Source organism: Pleurodeles waltl, chromosome 1_2, assembly GCF_031143425.1.
Source record: "Pleurodeles waltl isolate 20211129_DDA chromosome 1_2, aPleWal1.hap1.20221129, whole genome shotgun sequence".
Taxonomy (NCBI): Eukaryota; Metazoa; Chordata; class Amphibia; order Caudata; family Salamandridae; genus Pleurodeles; species Pleurodeles waltl.
The window spans coordinates 1,337,069,614-1,337,090,664 of NC_090437.1; the positions used below are offsets into that span (position 1 = coordinate 1,337,069,614).

The 21,051-nt window shown below is 43.3% G+C and overlaps 1 protein-coding gene across 1 annotated transcript in view; it reads right to left on the reverse strand.

Annotated features, from left to right (window-relative positions):
- The window catches only part of LOC138257190 (probable E3 ubiquitin-protein ligase HERC1), an 805,868-nt gene that overhangs the window by 274,777 nt on the left and 510,040 nt on the right, over nucleotides 1-21,051 (reverse strand). Inside the window, exons 43-44 of the mRNA XM_069205891.1 lie at nucleotides 19,083-19,991; nucleotides 16,298-16,353 (exon numbers count right to left, since the gene is read on the reverse strand). Coding sequence (XP_069061992.1) covers nucleotides 16,298-16,353; nucleotides 19,083-19,991 — 965 coding nt within the window. The remainder of the gene's footprint in view (nucleotides 1-16,297; nucleotides 16,354-19,082; nucleotides 19,992-21,051) is intronic.

Below are 21,051 nucleotides of genomic sequence, written 5' to 3' on the forward strand. Positions count from 1 at the left end.
GCTAGTAAAGAGAAGCAGAAAACAGAGGGAAAGTAGATGAGGTCAGAAACAGTGGAAACAGTGGAAACAGTGGAAAACAGGAAACACAATGCACAGACTAGTAAAGAGAAGCAGAAAACAGAGGGAAAGTAGATGAGGTCAGAAACAGTGGAAACAGTGGAAAACAGGAAACACAATGCACAGACTAACAGCGGAGGACAGAAGGAAAGGAGATGGGGTCAGAAACGGTGGAAACAGTGGAAACAGGAAATACAATGCACAGACTAACAGCGGAGGACAGAAGGAAAGGAGAAGAGGTCAGAAACGGTGGAAACAGTGGAAACAGGAAATACAATGCACAGACTAACAGCGGAGGACAGAAGGAAAGTAGGGGAGGTCAGAAACAGTGGAAACAGTGGAAAACAGGAAACACAATGCACAGACTAACAGCGGAGGACAGAAGGAAAGGAGATGGGGTCAGAAACGGTGGAAACAGTTAAACCAGGAAATACAATGCACAGACTAACAGCGGAGGACAGAAGGAAAGGAGAAGAGGTCAGAAATAGAGGAAACAGTGGAAAACAGGAGACACAGTGCACAGACTAGTAAAACTTACCAGCGTACACTGGACGCCAGGGATGCGGAGGAGGGCCTCGAACACGCGATCGGTCGCGTGGGTGGGGGTCGGGGAGGAGCGGCACAGCAAGGTGGTGCTGTCGGCGCTGGGGAGAGAGCTCCGGCCAAAAAAGGTCAGGGGTCTCTCCTACACCACACATGCAACAAGTACGCAGCGCTCATCCCTTACCTTTACACTGGTCAGTTGTTGTGACTCTCCCTCCGTCCAGCCTGGGTCCCCCGGAGCCCGTGCGGGTGGGCCCAGGGGCGCGGGGCACACTAGGCCTCAGACGAAGCCTCGGCCTTTCCTGGCGGCCGGCGCCCAGAGTGGAAGCGGCCTGCCCCGGCTGTGGGGTGCCGCTTGGAAGAGCTCCACTGTGAGCGTGCGTGCATGCAGCGGGGCGTGTGATGTGCGTCCTACTGAACACATTTATTGTCCGCCATCTGTTACTTGCTCAGAGCATTCACAGTGAGCAATCCTGCCAAGTTGGCATCTGTTAGTGAAATGTAGTTCAGCAGTGTCTAACAGCAAGGTCTGGGAGTCTCCCTCACCTACAATACCTACTTACATAGTATATGGTTGTGGTATTTCTTAATTACTCAAATTGCCTTTTCCTTTACTGTCATCCCTCCAAAAGGATGGGGCTTAAGATCAGGTTGGCTCCATTCTTAGAATGGGCAAGGGCATCTTACTGCCCTCTGCTCAGCCTTGGAGTTTGCCACAATCTGTGCTGTCTGATTGTGCCCTCTTTTCAACTTAGAAACATGAGTCTACCCTTCAGAAGCATGGCTCAGTTCTCCGTGAAGAGCTGTGCCTCGTTCAGTCACAGTCTCACAGTCTACTTAAAAGACCTAGTTCAATTCCACACCTGCCTCAGAGATCCAGGTTCTTTCATTCTAAATTTCCAATTGTGCAAGGTAGCTGTTCTGCCCGGGGTTGATCATTATGAGTTCCTCAAGCCCATTGCCATGTTTGTTATCGATTTTAGGTAGTTGGAGTATTTCATGCGGGTGTTGGGTAAGGCATCACTGATGGATGCTCTTGCTGATGTAACATGCATCACCCTCTACTGAGTATAATGTCCATGGAAGAAACAGTGTTTTTTCTCTTGGAAATACCCACCGCATAACCCATGGAACGCCTTCCTAGCACAGAGTAAGGCAACTCAGTAACTATTGCTGCTTTGTCTTACTCCATATCTATGAGACCATGCAAAGTGGCTTTGCGTGGCCTCATAGAGATGGTTGAGAGGCTTGCGCCTCCGGATCATCAAAAAAAGATGCCTGTGGTATCTTTATGTGAAAGGAGCAATCAAAGGCATCAAGGACCTATTCCCAGTATCTGGATACTTTGTGACAGTTCCATAACAGATGGAACAATGTGCCGGTGACTCTGCACCCTCACCAGCACTCTTTGCTATGTTTGGGGCTCCATCTTAGAAACAGTGCGGGGTCGTATATCAATAGAAGTCTATCTTGGTGCCTGACAGACTGTGGGCCTGATTATGACCTTGGCGGGTGGGATATTCCGTCACAACCGTGACGGATATCCTGCCAGCTGTATTACAAGTTCCATCATATCCTATGGAACAGACCTACGTCGGGGGTCCGGGCATATCTGTATAAATGCACCTCATTTGGACAGATAGTCAGAGGGATTCCGACCAGATGCCATCGCTGCTATCGATGCTGCACTGACGCTGACCCAGTCTTCGTGTCTCTACAGAGTCTGGGCTAGAGACCTCATTCCAAGGTAACAAGGGTTGGGGGGCTCTTCTCATGGACATGGCAGTGGCAGATTAGGTTTAACATGCCTAGCTGTCTTTTAGGTTAGAGATTAGGTACAGGACATCAGGGTATTAGGACTTATTTCATATTTCATGTCATTGGAAGATGGTGGGGGTCTTTGTATTAATTACTCTAGTCTTTACCTTTCTGTTTCTTGCATTCTTCAATATCCTAATCATTGCAGCCCATGCAACTTATCGCAGATTGCAGTTGTGTTGAAATCATACCTATTGAAACTTTACTGCATCTCCTTCATTGCCTGTGTTTGATTGAGACATGGTGTTTATGTGAGAAAGGGGTAATCTCCGTTTAACCACTACACTTCCTGAGATGTCACACTCTTGAGTCCATGCATAAAGCTGCTACAAATCACCTCTCACTGTTGGGGTTTTGGTGAGGTACTGCTAGTGAGCCGGAAGGGTTAGGACTACAGTTGTGACTTGTTGTAGGATTGGCATAGTCGCCTACAAACATAAGTACTGTCATCCTCAAACCAGCAGTCTTGCCATGAGCAAGAGTCAAACTACGACAAGAGTATTCTCCGAATCTCGGCTTCCCATCTAGCTTGGCCTGCACTCTTGCTCTGGTGAGGTGACTAATAGAGCACATAGCTCTGATATGAGACTCCTGTCATTGTCCTTTACCAAAGACCATTTCTCTAAGGGAGGTGGTTCATGTGTGGACTTTTGCTGTCCCAACAAATTTGTTTATGTCTGCTTGTGGTGCTTTCAACGTGCTCTGGAGTGGGGACAGGTGCAGAGCTTGGAACGTAAACAGAACCTTAGGGAGGATCGCCATTTAGAGGGTGGCTATACGGCCTAACCACAACAGTCTGGACTATTTCCAGGTGGACAAGTCCATCCTGACTTGTTTTAGAAGTGTACAGTAATTAAGCTCCGATGTTTTGGATGCTGTTGGGGCTAGTGCTATCCCTAGATATGGTATAGATATCTCTGTCCAGGAGAGTGAGTAATGGGAACTGAGCTCTTCTCTGAGAGGTGACAGGACTGTTAGGTTTAGGATATGGGATTTTGTTAAGCTGACCTTAGATCCTTAAACCAGACTAAAACTTTGGAGCTCCCGGAGTAGAGCAGGTAGAGAGGCCGTGGGGTTGGGCACGGCGATAAGCGGAAGGATGCCTGTGCACTGTCTACACTCGAAAATGAACCATGATAGAGTCCAACCTGCTCACTTGAATGTAATGAAAAGACTGCACTGACTTCTCTGTGCGCTTGTTCTACGCCTGTTGTCTGCCTGGTGACTGGTGGCATACTCTTTGTAAATGTGTGGCTGCAGAGACCAGTGGGATCCATTTTGGATTTTGTGTGTATAACCCAGTAGCGCCATCTCAGAACACTCATTCCCTATTTCTAGTATTATGATTTGGTGTGTGATTAAAGTATTTCTCTTTTTTATGAGAAAAAACACTAGCTTGGGCGTACATATTGTATCTGTTGATAGACTGTTGAAAGTTCAGAATTTCTACTTCCACATACCTCCATGAGAAGCCCCTGACTGTTTGCCCTCACTAACCTGAGAGCGAAGTGCGGAAAGGGTGTACTTGGTGCCCAGTTTGCCGTGCCATAGTGGATTAGGCCGTGGACATCAGTGGTAAAAGTCCCCAACCCTCTGGGATTGTCACCCAGTAACTCCTGCTTGCCCTCTGGCCCTCTGACTCTTGAACTGGTTCTGACAATTGGCAGCAGTGAAATCTACAGATTTCAATTTGGACAGTCTTGAACAGAAAAATAAGTTCAGCTTCAACACACTGTTTACTGTACACAGAAATGGCAGATCTAAGACAAGTGAGAGCAGATGAGAGAGGGTTGAGGGCTCACAGGAAGATCCTCATCGATGGATCCTTGATGGTTTTGTCAAGGGCTAGTTAGAAAACTGGGAGAAGGGAATAGAACTGCGATGAATTCTGGGCAAGGTACCATGGTAAGAGAAAATGCTGGGATGCCAGGCTCTCTCACATCCTTAGTACAGGTTTTTCCCAGGCACACTCCTAGTGTGTCACTAATATTAATTTGTGGAATTTCACCAAGACAACCCTCAATCCAATTTCAAGGGTTACATTGTCATAGACTTCAGTCCTCCCCCTTGACTGGGCGAGTGTAGCAGAGATCCTAGTTCTTCAGTTGACCCTTCAGAAACCTAAAGCTGAGAAGGAGAAGGGTGGAGACTTTCATAGGAAGATACTGAGGCTGGCTTGCAAGTAACCCAGAAGACAGAAGGAGGAGAGACAGGAGGTATAGGCCCAGGAGAAGTGGGAGAAGGTGAGGGAAAAACATGAAAAGAAAGGGAAAGACAGGAAAATAAAGGGCAAGGCATAAAAAAGAAAAGAAAAGAAAGAATTTGAGAGAGCTTTAGAAAAGAAAAAGCTCAGATTTGCAGCAGAACTGGTTAATTCTGGGAAAGGCAATTCCTCATCCAAATCAGAGGAACTTCCTGCCAAAGTTCAGTGAGAGCCTGTGCACATGTATGAGGTTCACGTTTTTTATAATGGTTTGTGAATTTTTAAATCACTTGTAAAGCACAGTTGTTCGATGAAGTCTCATATGCAGAAGCTTTTATGTGTCACTTGCCTACAGGAAGAATGGCTGTCATCGGGACAATGCCTGTGGCTGATCACATGATGTATGAGTGACTGAACGAAGCTCTGAACAGAGTGGGCTGAAGCCACCTGAGTACCTTCAAAGATTTCACAAGAACAAGAGAATGGATGACATTTTGTTTGAGGTCCAGATTCATGAGTGTTGCTCAATTGGAATGAGTGGTTGAGAGGAATCGAATTACAGGATTTCCATGCCCTTAATCAGCTGATGGTGAGTGAGCATCTTAGAGAGTAGTACTCTACCCCACTACAGCAAAGATTGCCTGAGTTACCTGAAAATGATTCAGAGAAACTTGTAGTGTTAGCCAACAAGTGGTTAGCTGAGAGGGTGCACCATGGTTCTAAGCCAAAGAGGGATACAAACTCCAAGCGGATTGGTTCCAAACTTAAAGAGACGTGCCAGAGCACTTACCAAGCACCCAGGGCTGGGTACAGATAAAAAGGGAACTGCATTCCTAGCCAGGAGAACAAGGAGAGTGTGGGGAGATATTCTTTCCAAATGCCCAAAGTGATGAGTAGCTATTAGTGCCATAGTAAAGGACATCACAAGAAAGATGTAATGGAGGATCCTGTACCAGCTACTCCTGTCATAGGTAGTGTGTTATATATTGGAGAGTGGGCGCAAAGCAGCTCTGTGGCATCCCCACTGGTAGCAATGGACTTCTGGGAGAGACAGCCACAAACTCTAAAGCACATTCACCCAAAAACTAAAGGATTTGCACTGGGGGCCGGTATCAACTTAAGGAGAGTTCCTGCAGAGGGGACACACCTTGGGATATGGTTGAGAGGAAATATCTGTAACCAAAAGGATTGCTTCTGGTGTCAATTTCACAAGTCTAGGGACTAGTAGGACGACAACATGCATTACTCGCTTGCCAGAGTTGATGCAGAGGACAATGACAAGACAGTCGTGATCAATATTGGGGTGTGAGGGAAAAAGGGTGCTGGATGTCTATGGCCAATGATCTTATTGCTCCTGGGTTGGTCCTAGGGCCAGGAACCTACATGATGTGAAAGTCAGCTGTGTTTGCCAGAACATCAGTATCAGGAAGGGATTGTGACTATACCAGAACTGCACGGACCAGAGCAGGGTAGAGAGCGGATCACGACACACTCAGAGACAGAAGATGGAGAGGGGGAAGAGATACCCATAGTTGACCATGTGCTGGAGTCTGTGTCACTACCAGGGCTGCAGGATTTGGTAGTTGCTGGAGGACCAACCTGGGAGAAGTCCCACCAGGCACAGCAAGGGAGCCGTCAGGAAACATTATGTTGGATAGGACGGACTGCTCTACAGCAAGCCTGTGAATCCTGATCCAAGAACTAGCCAGAGGCAACTGCTTCATCTAGTAGGCAGGAATTTTTGCTACTGTCACTGATTAACTCTGGACAATTGATCATAAAAAAAGATCAAGGAGAAGTTGGACTCTTTGTTTTACTAGTGATGGCTGTGCTCGCACAGACTTAGGTTCTGTAAGGGTGTTACACAGGCAAGTTTAATGGAAGATGTCCTTTATCAGAGAACTCTCTGGGATGCTCTTTCAGCCCTACATACTATTATTAATGCCTTCCTCACTCAAGGCGTCTTCCCAAAAGCTCTAAAGACAAGCCAGATCCTAGCCTATCATTCATGATTCATTGAGAAAGTCACTGAAAAATCAGTCACAATAATGCTATCTCCTGCATGACTACCAGTGTGGCTTCATATCACACTGCAGCATAGATACCTCTACCTTACACATTGTAGGCAATGCCCCTCTGACCACAGATAAAGATGACCTCTGCCTCCTAATACTGCTGGATCTCTTGGTTGCTCTCAGCACAGTTGAACATCCAACACTCATATGCACCCTGGAGTCTCCCATGTAATTCACCTTTAATTTTCCTCACTGGCTCTTCTATTACCATTACAAGTGACACCAGTTTGTTCAAATGGCCACCTCTAGGTCCTAAGAGATTCCTATCACGTGTGGAGTCCCCCAGGGTTCCATACTGTCCTCTATATGGTGATCTACTCACGAGTAACAGCATCAAGATTCAACAACATGCTGATGATACGCAGCTCTACATGAAAGTCTCCCCTGCTTCAGACATCCATTGCCTCAAGCACTGCCTGCACATCCAACAGACCTGGATGTCCAGTGTCTATCTGAAACTTACTCCAAATAAGACAGAACTCCTGTTATTTGCCAAGACAAACAAACAAGAACTAGTACAAAGATATCTCAATGATATGAACCTTGTTGGCTTCAAACCCCAGCGTTCATTGAATGCAAAGTCACTTGGATTGACCCTGGACACCAACCTCACCTTCAAGGAACGCACTGCCAAGAAAAACACAAAAACGTCTTGGTACCAGCTCTTGCTTTCAAACGAAGTGAAACCACTCCTTCCAGAAAGCAACTCCTGAACCACTGTTAAAGCACTTGCGCTCATGCATCTGGATGGTGGGAATACCCTACACAATACAGGAAATCCCATCCTGGGGAAGTCCATTGCTGAGCAGTACCATCTTCAAATCCAATTGCATCATTTAAAGAGCAATCACGACTAGCACTCCTGCTTTTTTGGCAGATGGGTTCACTATCTCTGGTAGTCTTTGACACACCAGCAGTCTGGACACCATCAGACTGCAGACTATGGCCCTGATTACAGGTTTAGGTGATGTTTAGCACACCTGATTAATAACAATACCATGGGGTAATTATTTATCAGGTGCAATAAATGGCACCTAACATGCACATTTTGGTGTTTAATGCACCAACAAACTCATGGTATGGTAAATAATCTACATATTCCCCCTGTTAAATTCAGCAGGTTTTGACCTGCCCAAATTTAACGAAGCTTGAGGTATTTAGTGCACCAAGTAATTATCATGTGTTAAATACCTGAAAACTTGTAATTCATACTCATGCATAAACAGGGGTTTACATATCTGTCGGAATTAACCGACCAACTCGCAATCAGGCACACTGTAGTCTGAAAAAGATGCATGGCAGCAGGTCTTTTTTTATCTACGCACGTAGGATCTTGAATAACATCCACATTTCCATCAAGACCTCCCCAAAGCAGCTCCAAACTCAGAAAGAGTTAAAGATGCATCTCTTTAAAGAACACTACATCTCAACACATTAACAGTCCACAAACCAGCTACGTTCCCCTATCAATCATTGATTTTATGCTTGTCTTTGATGCTGTACAGACCTCTGCTGCCTTTTGGCTTGGTTCATGCTATGGAAATACCACATGCATACATGCATAAAAAACAAGATTAAAACCACAGTGACATGGGTATCATTGCCTGTAGAAGATGTCTTTTGAGTGAGTGGGCAGTGACATAGTTGGTCCACTGGATCCCCTCACTTCAGCCTCAGAAGTAACATGTTTCTTGTTTTTGGTGGATCGTGCCACCAAGTACCCAGAAAGTGGTACCTCTGAGTAGTAAACTGCACTCCTAGGGAACTTTTCATGGGTTGGATTACCCAAGATGGTGATTTCTGACAGATACTGATTTTGTCTCCTCCCATATAAGTGAGATGTGGGAGTAAGCTTGAGTGACCTACCACTTCTTCACAGTGCACCACATCGGACACGTTGATATGTGGAACATGATGCTTAGCAGCATAATGGGAACTCTTACAGAAAGTCTCAGGTGGAGGTGACAAATCTCTTGTCATGCCTCTTGTTCACCAATCCGGGAAATTTAACAGTAGAAGGGGGTTCAAACCTTCTGAATGTCTGTTGGGCAGCGACTGCATGGCCCTCTCACCTTAGTCAGCAAAGCTTATGTAGGAACTTTGGAGCCAACCCAAAAGGACGTGGTGCAATATATGATTGCTGTCAGGAAGCTTTACATTTACTCTCTTCAATAACTACTTGCTGAGAATGTTTATGCTGTGACAAAGTCTATTTGCTGTAATTGGAGCTTGTGTCACATATAGGTATATGCTGTAATGATTTGAAAACGCTATCAACTACAGTAATTTTTGCTGTCTATTCTCTATTGATTTGTTTTTTAATTGTTTTTTGTGAACCATTGTGCTTTAATGTATGTTGATCGCCCAGGTTCACATCGACATCAGGGTTGCTCTTGTCTGTACAGAATATCAGGAAGCTGATGGCACGATGCATAAGTTAAGTGAAGAAAAAGCTCTAGGCTAACTAGACGGTGATGAAGGAAAGGTGTGACAAGAAAGCACTGCTGACTAGGTGCCAGGAGGGTCCAGAGGTGTTGCTGCTGAAGCCCATCTGTCCCCAGGCTTCGGAGGATAAGTATTGTGAGCCAGGTAAGGAAGGGGAAAAGGCTTCTGAGGTGGACAATAATGCCACTGTAGAAGGCTGGCCCAGTGTGTGGTGGACACCTAGGGTGTCACACCCTATACTGGGTCCAGGCAGCCCTTATTAGATAGTGATACAGTGTCCTGATAGCCAGGGCTCTCTAGGGGTAGCTCTGGTGAGCAGTCAAGACGTATCTAAGAGGAGTGTGAAGCACTTGCAATAACACAGTAGTCACACAGTAACTTATCACACATGAAAGGAACCACACAGTGTTGCAAAAATAAAGGCACTTTATTACAGGAACACCAAACTAGATCACTATAGGCAAATCCCCTTATGGAGATAAGTACACACAAAAGTGGAATGCGAGAATGGGTCCCTCACCAGACGATATGGAGTGGTTAGCCAAGGGCTAGGAGAGAGTGGAACCCCAAGAGGTAAGGATCTAGAAGACCCCCAGCGACCAGGAGAGGGGAGGTAAGTTACCTGGTCATCCCATAGGCTAACATTGGGCCTCGTAAATAGAATATTGCAAAAGCAGGATCACGCCGGTGGAACCCAATGGTGGATTCAGGATGAAGAAGACATGCAAAAGAAGGGGACAGAGTCAAGTCCATGCAGGAGTGTCCAGGTGGGGCAGGAGGCAATGCCCACCCTTCTGAGGGTGAAGATCCAGGTTGACAGAGATGGATGAAGTCTAGCTGCGGGCCCAGGAGCTGCAGGGAAGTCCCTAAAGTCACCTAGAAGCTGCCCCTCGATGGTCACCTAGATTGCAGAAGGGTCAGTGGTCAGAAGGACCGCCAACAAGCAGAAGCAAATGCAACCGGAGCTTTTGGAGATTTGTAGAGCTGAAGAGGACCAGCAGGGTTCTGGGGACTTGACCCTGGGAGGGGGGTCCAAGCCGACCCTGAGAAGACAGTATAGCCAGCAGAAGCAGTCGGAGGCCCCACAAGCAACCCACTGGCGGCAGACACAGTAAGTCACAGTGAGGCTCAGGCAGCACACATAAAGAGGAGTCCCACGTCACTGGAGCAGCAGAGAGGAGGCTGTCCTTGCAGAGATAGAGTGCTGGGGCTGGGGCTACTTGAAGCCTGAAGATCCCTTGGAGCAGGAGTCAACAAGTCTTGGTTGCTGCAACAGTCGCAGTGCATAGGGATTCTGTCTTGGAGGAAAAGGCACGGGCTCACCATCTCCCAAGTTGGAAAGAAGGCAGAGAGGACCCAGAGTACCCCTCAGAACCACCACCTGTGTTGGAGAATCTTCGCAAGTCCAAAGGACAGCAGATCCCAGCAGCCAGATGTTGTTGCCTTAGGTGCCTGCGGATGCAGGAGAGTGACTCTTTCACTCCAAGGAAGATTCCTTATTGCTTCTTTGGTGCAGCTGAAGTCTTGCTGATCTGATGGTGAACAGCCATTGCAAGTTGCTGACAGGAGCCTAGGGAACAATGTTGCAAGGAGAGGTTGTCTTGGTGTTGTAGTCTTGTTCGGTTCATGTGGAGTCCAACAGTGGTTCTGGTGGCCAGGAGCAGAAGAGGTCTTTGCAGAGGTGTCTTGGTGAAATCTTGCAAGACTAATCTGGGGACCCACCCGCAAGAGAGTCCCTAAATAGCCCAAAAAGGGCTGAGGTGACCACCTATCAGATGGGGTCACTGATGTCAGCTACCTAGCCAGACCAGTCAGATATTCCCAGGGGCCTCTGCACATCTTGTTTTCAAGATGGCAGAACCAACTTGCCACCTGGAGAAGCTCTGCGCTCCACCCCTGGGATGGTGATGGACAGGGGAGTGGTCACTCCCCTTTCCTTTGTGCAGTTTCGAGCCTGAACAGGTACCGGGGATCCCTGGACTGGTGCAAAACGGATAATGCAAGGAGGGCACCAAATGTGCCCTTCAAAGCAAACCATTGGCGTAGGGAGGCCAGACCTCCTCAGCCCTGTAACAGGGCAGCACCCCTATCCCACAGGAAATCCTTTGTTCTGCCTTCCCCTGCTTGAGCTGGTCAAGCAGCAGGAGGGCAGAATCCTGTCTAAGTGGCTGCAGCAGCATGGGCTGCTCGTGGATCCTGAAAGACTGAAATGAGCAGTACTGAGGGGCCTCTAAGGAGCCCCCAGTGTGCATGGAATCATGCTACCAATACTGGGATCAATATTGGGGTATGCTTCCAAAATGTTTGATATCAAACATGCCTAGTTTCAGAGTTACCATTATGTAGCTGGACCACAGGTAAGTGACCTGTGGCCAGTACATAGCTAAAATGGCTTACCCGCACATGACAATGTCCAGGGGATTCAAACTGGAGTTCATAGGGGCACCTCTGCTCATGGGTAGGGGCTCACACACACAGGGACCTGCACCCTGCCCTTTGGGCTGGAAGGGTCTACCATAGGGGTGACTTACAGTGACCTGGTGTAATGACCAGCAGTGATTGGGTGCATGCACCTTTTAACGCAGGTTGCAAATGGCAGGCCTGCAGACACAGTTTGCATGGGCTCCCGTGGGTGGCATAATACATGCTGCAGCCCACGGGGGACCCCTGGTGTACCAATGCAGTGGGTACCTAGGTACCATATACTAGGGACTTACAGGGGTACATCAGTATGCCAATTGTGGGGTGTAAGAAATACCAAAGCAACTGCATTTGGAGGACAGAGCACAACCACTAGAGTCCTGGTTAGCAAGATCCCAGTGAAAACAGTCGAAGCACACTGACAACAGGCAAAAAGTGTGGGAACCCATGCCAGAAAGAGAGGACTTTCCTACAGCCACACAGGCCCAATGCAGGTATTCCATGTGAACCAGCTAAAGCCATACCTCCAGAGAGACTTGACAGTGAACAGTCTGTCAATGGCAGTGCAGGTTGGGATGGACAATGGTCCACTCTATAACCTATTGAACAATGATGAGAAGGATGGCTCTCTGGAAGAGGTAAAGCTCCCTTCTAATATGCATTGCTAAACAACAAGAAGAATGGAAAGAATGGAAAGAGGTTCTGAGATGATTTTCCCATCTCTTCTTGTTGAGCTTAGGCTTCACACCTGTCTGTGCACTGTCTTCGACACTGAGAACAGCTTGCCTGTGAAGAGTAAAACAGACAGGATGTCAGACCAGGTCCAGGAAGGCATAAAGCCAGAAGTCGCCAAGAAACTGCACCTGGGAATGACTGAGCTTTCCCATAGCCCACACGCCAGCCCAGTGGTGTTAGTTCCTAAGCAGGGGGTCAACAGCCCTATGCTTTGGGATGGGTTATAAGGCACAGAAAGAAGGGCCCTCGGTAAGGTTATTGGCTCTCAGTAAGTTGACCAAGATGGATGCACTTCCCATCAGCTGAGCTGATGGGCTCACAGACAGGCTGTGTGCGGCCTCTTCCTGAGCACTTTTGATGTGGTTATTTGCAGATTACATTGCCTCTTAGATCTAATTTACGTTCTCGATGATGGAATGCATGTATACATTTTAGTCAAGCCTTTTGGGCACAAGAACACTCTTGTCACTTTTCAGTGCCTGGTGGACCATTTTCTATTACAGCTTGAAACGTTCTGCATGGCAAACCTGCACAATACTGCCATCTTTAGCAATTCATGGGAAGACCTCCTGAGCACCTAGACCAGGAGGGCAGCATAGCAAAGCTGGCCCTCAAGGAAACCAAGTGCCAGGTGTGGATGTCCTCTGTAGTGTACCGTGGGAATCAGTTTAGATATAGAAAGATTTCCCTTGTGGATAATAAGATCAAGAGACTGTTAGAACGGGCTGCCCGAACAACAGAAGTCCAAGTGAGGAGCATTTTAGGACCATGGTAAACTAAAAGACTATAGTTGTGGCCAGCAGTGTTGCTATTCAAGAAACAGCCCCAGAAGGTGATCTGTACTGCAGAATATCTGAACTCTTTTGAGGATCTGAGTGCCATGCTATGCAATACATTTGTTGAAGGCACTTGACCTTCACCATATAACTTGACCTTCATTTTAAAGGCAGGTGTCTCAGGCAAGGGAGTTGAAGCAGTCCTACATTAACTTGATGACAAGTGTAGCGGGCATCCAGTGGCATTTATTAGTCACACATCGCTCCCCAGGGAAACACAACTGGGCTGCTACTCAGAAAGAGTGCTTTGCAATAGTATAAGCTCAGAGGAGGTTCATCCTTACCTGTTTGGCACCGATTTCATGATCCAGACAGATTACAGCTTAAGTTGTTCATGGTGATGAAGGGTGAGAACAATAAGTTACTGAGATATTCTATTTCTTTACACGATTTAGACTTCACTGTGGAGCAAAAAGCTACACTGCAACATGAGAATGTTGATGTTCTTTGAGAGGTATCACAAAAAGAATTACAGGATGGCCACCCACAGATCCACTGACGCAATACTATGGTAGCACTCAAGACACCAGAGGCAGATCAGGTGGGGGACCTCAGTGCCAGGCGGGTGTAAGAAAGCATCTTCTTTCCAAGATGATCCAGCCTCTTGGATTCCCTGTCCAGGGGAGCCCAAGGGAATGCACCATGGGAAGTTGAGGCTTGGACTACCAAGCTCTCTTGGGTGGGGTGTTGGCTGAGGAAACTAGGGTCGCCTGATTCTGGGTGATTGGGGTGGACAATCATCCTATTTACAGGAGCCCCTGTGCTGGGCTTCAACAAAGTTCCTAGCAGGACATTAGTACCTGCCTCATTAAAGGGGAGGAGGGGTTGGGAAGAGGAAGACCCAGGCTGAAGCACTTCAGCCAAGTAGTTAGTCCTGAAAGCCACTGAGGGCCGATCAAGGCTGAGGACCTCCGCTGCCCTACGCACCACCACTGCATAGGAAGCTCCTTCCTCCGTAGCCACAGTAGGGGGAGAGAGCAAGCCAGTTTCTGGAAAGGTGCCCAGTCCACTAGCCTCTCCTAGTTCCTCATACCAGTCCAAAGATCTTTCTAACTGGTGTTCTAAAGGTTCCAGTGACCCCTCCCAATATTCTTCCATGTCAGGCAACGGTATGGCATTTGTTGGCACCGTCAGTGCTGGAATCGGCCTCATGCGATGCCGTTCCAGCTCCGGATCATCAGGAATGAGAATGGGGCTGGCGCCATGGGTGGGCGCCAGCGGCACCTTGGAGCATCGGCATCGGGTCCGGCACTGGAGAAGGTAACCTGGGTATGACTGGCACTGGTCCAGATCTGGAGTCAAATCCATGATATCCCATCAGAGCCGAAGCCGCGGGCGCACAGCCTGATGGGGCCTCCTCCGAACCCACGGGCCGAAAGACATGCCAGAGGGGTCTATACGCTTGAATACGCAGTGCATGGCCTCATAGAACTCCTTAATTTAAGCGATGTTCCTCACTCGCCGCATCACCTGACGAATGAGGTGACGTCCGATTGGAATTTTTCTTTTTGTGCTTCTTCCAGAAGTGTCCCGAGGACCTCGAGTGGGACGCAGAGGACTTGGGGTTCCTGTAGCGGTCCCGCGACCTCTGTCTTGACCAGGACAGAGACCACCTTGGCGTCTTGCGTGCCTGTGTCATTGACTGCCGAGCCGCAAGCCGCTTTAGGGACCGCTCCCTCATAGCTTCTGGCCTGGCAGCCTTAGCACAACTTCGAGGTCAGAGGCAGATTAGGTGGGGGTCTGTGACCAACATGGCGCAGTGACAGGCACCACACGGCTTGAACCCTGCCTTCCTGGATGACAGACCTCGAAACACGAAGAAAAAACGTTGACAAAATGTAGAAAAGGAACCTGCCAAAAAGCGGCAGAAGGGTAGCTCTCTCCAGATCTGCACTAACTGGCGTGGAAAGTAAAGAACTGACATCCGCACGCCTGGGTGGCACCTATGTAGGTGACGGCGATGTCATATCCAGTGCCAATGACATCACATGGAACCAAATGGAGCCTCCTGATGGCACGCGTAGGGGTACAGCTCAAGCAAAAGTTTCCGGATCCAGTCTGACACCTAGGGAAATTCAAAGGTAAGTAATCTGCAGCAAGAGGTCTCTATCAGACATCTCAATTTAATATAATGTAAATTAAATACATTCTACTAATATGTAATACTATCTATAAATAAATATATACTTATATAAACAAACATATATATATATATATATTTATGTCTGTGTGTTTTATATATATATATATTTGTATGTATATATATATATATATTTGTATTTTTTCCATACACTTGCTCACACAAGAGCTCCAAGTGGCCCAAGAGGGGTGGTGCTGCAAAAAGACCGGCAGAGCACTCCGGTTAAATTTCTTCTTAACCCAATTTTTTGTTTTTTTTTTGTTATAAAAACAGCAGCACTCTCAGGAGGTCAAAGGAAAAATAAGTTTATTCAGCACAACGCGTTTCGGCTGACTAGCAGCCTTGATCACGTGCATAATCCAACCAATACAAACATCAATATATAACTAGTGATCATGGTCATAGAAATAGGACTTCATTATATATTCTCAAGAATCACTATTGTTCTTTCCTTGTGGATTTCAAATATACAACCATAATTAACCTATTAGACTCAAAATGGTAAATATTATACTGTACAATCAAAAATATATTATAGTTTTATCCATATACATAAATTTATCAACTCATATAAGTAAATATAATATAAATATATAAATATATTTATGAAATAGATAACCATAAAAATATCAAAAGATTATACATTCATATGCCAATAAGCAATACCAATAAAAATATATAAATAGATAAATAATTGTATAAATATAGATATTTAAATATTCATATATCATCCATATATCTAAAACATAGACCTGGTTCCAGATCATATATATCATTTAGATTGTTAATCAATAAGTCATTTGTCATGGATGTGTGTGGAACCAATGTCTTAATTCAAGTAACGGGTTCATATATACCAAGAATCTATCTATTACATATCATATATATCATACAATGATTGAATATCTCCCTTCGGAAAACAATAAGATTTATCCTATTCCAGTATCTTTGTTATACTAATCAATAAAAGAAATACTTCCTATTTATTTCTATGAATACTATAATTATCACCATATAAAACTACCCAAAACCAATCACCAGTGAATGCACAAATCTGGGATCCGGCCGGACCCCTTCATTCTAAAAAGAACAAAAAATATAAAAGACACATTATACTCCAACAATTATTAGAAAAAGTCAGGAAAAAATCATCAATAGGGAAAAAGTTAGAAAGATTACTCTAAGAATAAATTTGGAGGAAATAACAATTATTATAGCCAATATCAAAATAAATAAACCTGTTAGTCAAGATGATACTACCCTCAGGTTATATCTTCAGGATCATAAATTTAATATATCTAATATTTTCTCATATCAATTGTCTCAAGTGTCCAATAGGTGAGAGCTCAACTCCTCACCAATGTTTAATCCTTTCGGTATTTTGGTTTCAAGATCAACAATATATCTGGATTCCTTTTTCCTTAACAACAACTCTTTATTTCCACCTCTATGATGTGATAATATATGTTCAACACCATAGTAAGATAACAACGTGGAGTCGGAGTTGTGTTTATCCTGAAAATGTCTTGCTACCGGATAGTGGGAATCCCTTGTTGTAATAGCACGCATATGCTCCAAAATACGTTTTTTTACAGCATGTTTAGTGCTACCCACATACCTAAGATGGCAAGGACATTCCAATACGTATATGGTAAAAGGGGTACTGCATGTAATAAACTGCTTAATTTGTCTGTTTACTCCTGGTTTACTCATAGGATACTCATTCTTCGCCACACTATTGCGACATGCTTTACAGTGACCGCAGGGGAAGAAACCTTGTAAATTATGTTCTTTTATTTGAGCGATGGATGTTATATCATTGGATCTCAATCTATCATAGAAATTACGGCCTCTTCTAAAAGTAATTAGGGGCCCCCTCTGTAATTCATTACCAATGATAGGATCGCTTTTCAGAATATTCCAATGTTTGGAAAAAATCTTTTTAATTTGTGCTATGTCTTCATTATATGTTAGAATCAATCTGATATCATCACCCTTTTCATTTTCTCTTTTTTCAGTATTGTCAAAGAGGGTATGTACTCTTTCAACTTTCTTTACCTTATCTACAGCCTTTTTGATTACCCAATCCGGGTAACCTCTTTGTTTAAACCTTCTAATCATATCTTCTTGTTCTCTCTCAAAAATCTCTTCTGTATTGCTGATTCTTTTCGCCCTTAATAATTCACCATAGGGAATACTCCATTTTAGTTTTTCTGGATGTCCACTAGTAGCATGTAATAAACTATTACCTGCTGTGGCTTTGTGAAAGAGTTCAGTATGAATCATTCTGTCCTTGATCTTAATCCTTGTATCTAAAAAATCAATTGAAGAGTAACTGATATCATATGTCAGTTTGATATTGTACTCATTTTTGTTAAGTTTCTCAATGAAACACTTAGCTCCGTTCTCAGAACCTTTCCAAATTATAAACAGATCGTCAATATATCTAAGCCATAGTATAGCCTGATTGGTTTCTGGATATTTATCTTCATCTTTGAAGATTCCTTCTTCCCATAAGCCCATAAATAAGCAGGCAAAACTGGGCGCAAAGCAAGTTCCCATTGCAGTTCCAAGAACCTGTTTGTATAGCATGCCATTGAATAAAAAAATATTGTTTGTCAGACAGTATCTTATCATCTCTATTAGCATGTCAGTATGTGCCAGATATTTTAATGATCTTGTCTGCAAAAAATGTTTACAAGCTCGTATGCCCATCTCATGATCGATAATCGTATATAATGAGTTCACATCTAAAGTGACCAATAAAAAGTCATCTTCCCAGACAATGCCTTCCAATTTGCCTAAAAAATCATTAGTATCGTGAACATAAGAGGGCAAATTCATAACAAAATCCCTCAGGAAAAAATCTACATATTTGGACACATTCTCCAATGCGTTCTCACAAGAAGAGACAATAGGTCTCCCAGGAGGGTTCTCTCTGTCTTTATGAATTTTGGGGAGAATGTATAGAATAGGTAACTTGGGATAATCTTTTTTCAAGAAACAGTATTCTTCCCACACTAAGAGACCCTTATCTTTCCATTTCATTAATAGGTCCCAAATTCCCATAACACTTTCCATGTAAATATCTTTAGTCACAGTCTTGTAGAATTGGGAATTACTTAATTGCCGCATGACCTCATCAATGTATTTTTGTTTTTTCCAGAGTACTATATTGCCCCCCTTATCAGCAGGGCAAATAATGGTGTCACTGTCCTCTGCTAATGATCTAATAGTTTCATTTTGGCTAGATGTCATATTACCCTTAGATCTAGGTTTAAACCATGTACGATGTCGAAAATGTGTCAGGCTTTGTGTTGCCATATCATGAAAAGTATCAATGTTATCATGTAACATGTTAGGAAAAAATGCAGACTTGGGTTTAAACCCAGATGGAGCTGCTCTGTCATATACAATATTCATATCATCTAAAATTTGATATAGCTCTTTTCCATTGGTCTGTACCGATTGCTCTTGTTCTAGTTCATGAAGAGTTAGTAGTGTATCAACATCACCTATAGATAATACAGTTTCATCTTTATCTCTAATCATGAGAGATTCTGATCTCTTATTGACATTACCTTTCAGTTTAAACCATTTTTTCAATTTCAATTTCCTTATAAATTTGAACAAATCTATACGGGTTTCAGCATAGTCGAACCGCACCATAGGACAAAAGGAAAGACCTAGACATAGCGTTTTTTTATCATCTTCTGTAAGTTGATGATCTGATAAATTGATGATTGTCTTATTAACCGTTTCACTATCCATTATTTCGATGGCTCGGAGCTGTTTGTTGTTTTTCCCACTTGCTCCATGTTTAGATCTCTTCTTGAAACGGTTTCTAAGTCTCTCTCTCCTCTTTTGATTCCGGCTCGTCTTCCTCTTCGGCCCCTTGGTCTGCCTCTGTAGTTCACCACTTCTCCTTTCTGTTTGTATGAGACCTGCCTGCCATGTCGTAGCAGGCGATATTCGTCTAAAAAAGTAGCCGGTTTGTTGGAAATATCAATGCTCGAAGTATCACTGTCTGTTGAACTCAAAGAATCAGTTTCTTTCATACTTTCCAATTCACTTTCAGAGGTGCAAGATTGAACTATTGGTATTCGGTTGCTCGTCCCAGCCTTATATAGATGATCATATTTCCTGCTAAAAGTCAGGATTCTTCCACTTTCATAGTCACCTATGTCTCTGTGAAGTTTTTGTTGTTTTTTTGTTTTTATATCATCTTCATATTTTCTCAGTTTTATCTTCATTGTTTCATAAAAACCAGTAATAAATTCCTTTTCAGATCTTAAAGCAAAACTCTCCTTCATTTTCTTAATATCTGCTAGTAAGATCTCCCTGTCACGCCAAGCATATTTCACCAATATTTCAAGCATATGTTTGGAACTTGCTGCTGAATTCTCCGCCCACTCTTTCAACATGTCAGGGTTAGATGTTTCATAAACTGGTGTAATAAAGATTCTTAATCCTCTCGGGACCATATTCTGATCAATATAATTCTGTAAGGAGGTTGCTTCCCACCATTTCGATATTTCTTGTTTGCACATTTTCTCCAATTTGTACAGTAATGTGTTCAAATCATTATTACCGCTTGCATCATTTCCAACAAATTTTCCTCTCAGAGCCGTCTTAGCAAATAGCGCTTGAGCAGCCATTTTCCTCTGGTTATCAATATCCTCATCCATAATAATTGTCCTATTGATAACTTCAGTATACTGAACAAACAGGTATTTCTGTGTCAAAGTTTATTTTCTATACAAAACAGACCGAAATAAACCTATATATATATATATAGTAACGTAATTAATAAAAATGTTTATATTACAATCTCTTAATAGTTTACATTTATTACTATGAAGATATATATGCATAGTATGCATAGTAATTCATCTAAAATAATAAAAAAATCTAATTTAAAATAATATATATAATAATTATATACGGTGTAACATAATTAATTAAAATATGTATTTCACAATATATTATTTTTTTGATATTTTAAATGTATTATTAGAAATTAATGTATATTTATAATTTTTAAACCAATATTATGAAAACTATTGGAGTCTAACAATAATAAATATACTATTTTGCAACAGTAGAGAAAGCGTTGGACTTCGGAGGGTTGAAATTTATTATACCCATTCCAAACAGCGCAACAGTCAGTAAAGTGAGTTAATTTTACTATTCCTACTGCAGTTTAAGCAAGAGTAGGGAAAGTACTTGACTTCAAACGCATTCCATATATGAGTAACCCTATGAATGCAGAAAAAAATGTTTTAATATACAAATTAATAATTAATATGAAAATATATGTATATGTATTAAAAATTAACTTCCCATCCTATTTCCCTACAAACGTAGCAGCCCACACATAAAATATAACTAGAAAAATAAATATTTCACAATTTACATACTTAAAATCAGTTAAACAATTAATTCACAATTAATAATTAATTGTTAATTAATTATAACTTAATTAACTTCTCACAATAGACCACTACAAACCTAGGAGCACACACCTAAAATATAATTAAAATAAATAAGTAATCCATAACTTTCATATTTAAAATTCAATTAAATAATTAATTTACAAATGTTAATTCATAGTTAATGAATTACTACTTAATGACCTTCCCGCCCTATACTGCAACAAACCTAGCAACTAAAATATCATTAAAATAAACCAGTATTCCATATTTTACATAATTATAAAATAATTACATAACTAAATAACTATTAATAATAAATTGTTAATTATTATTTAATTAACTT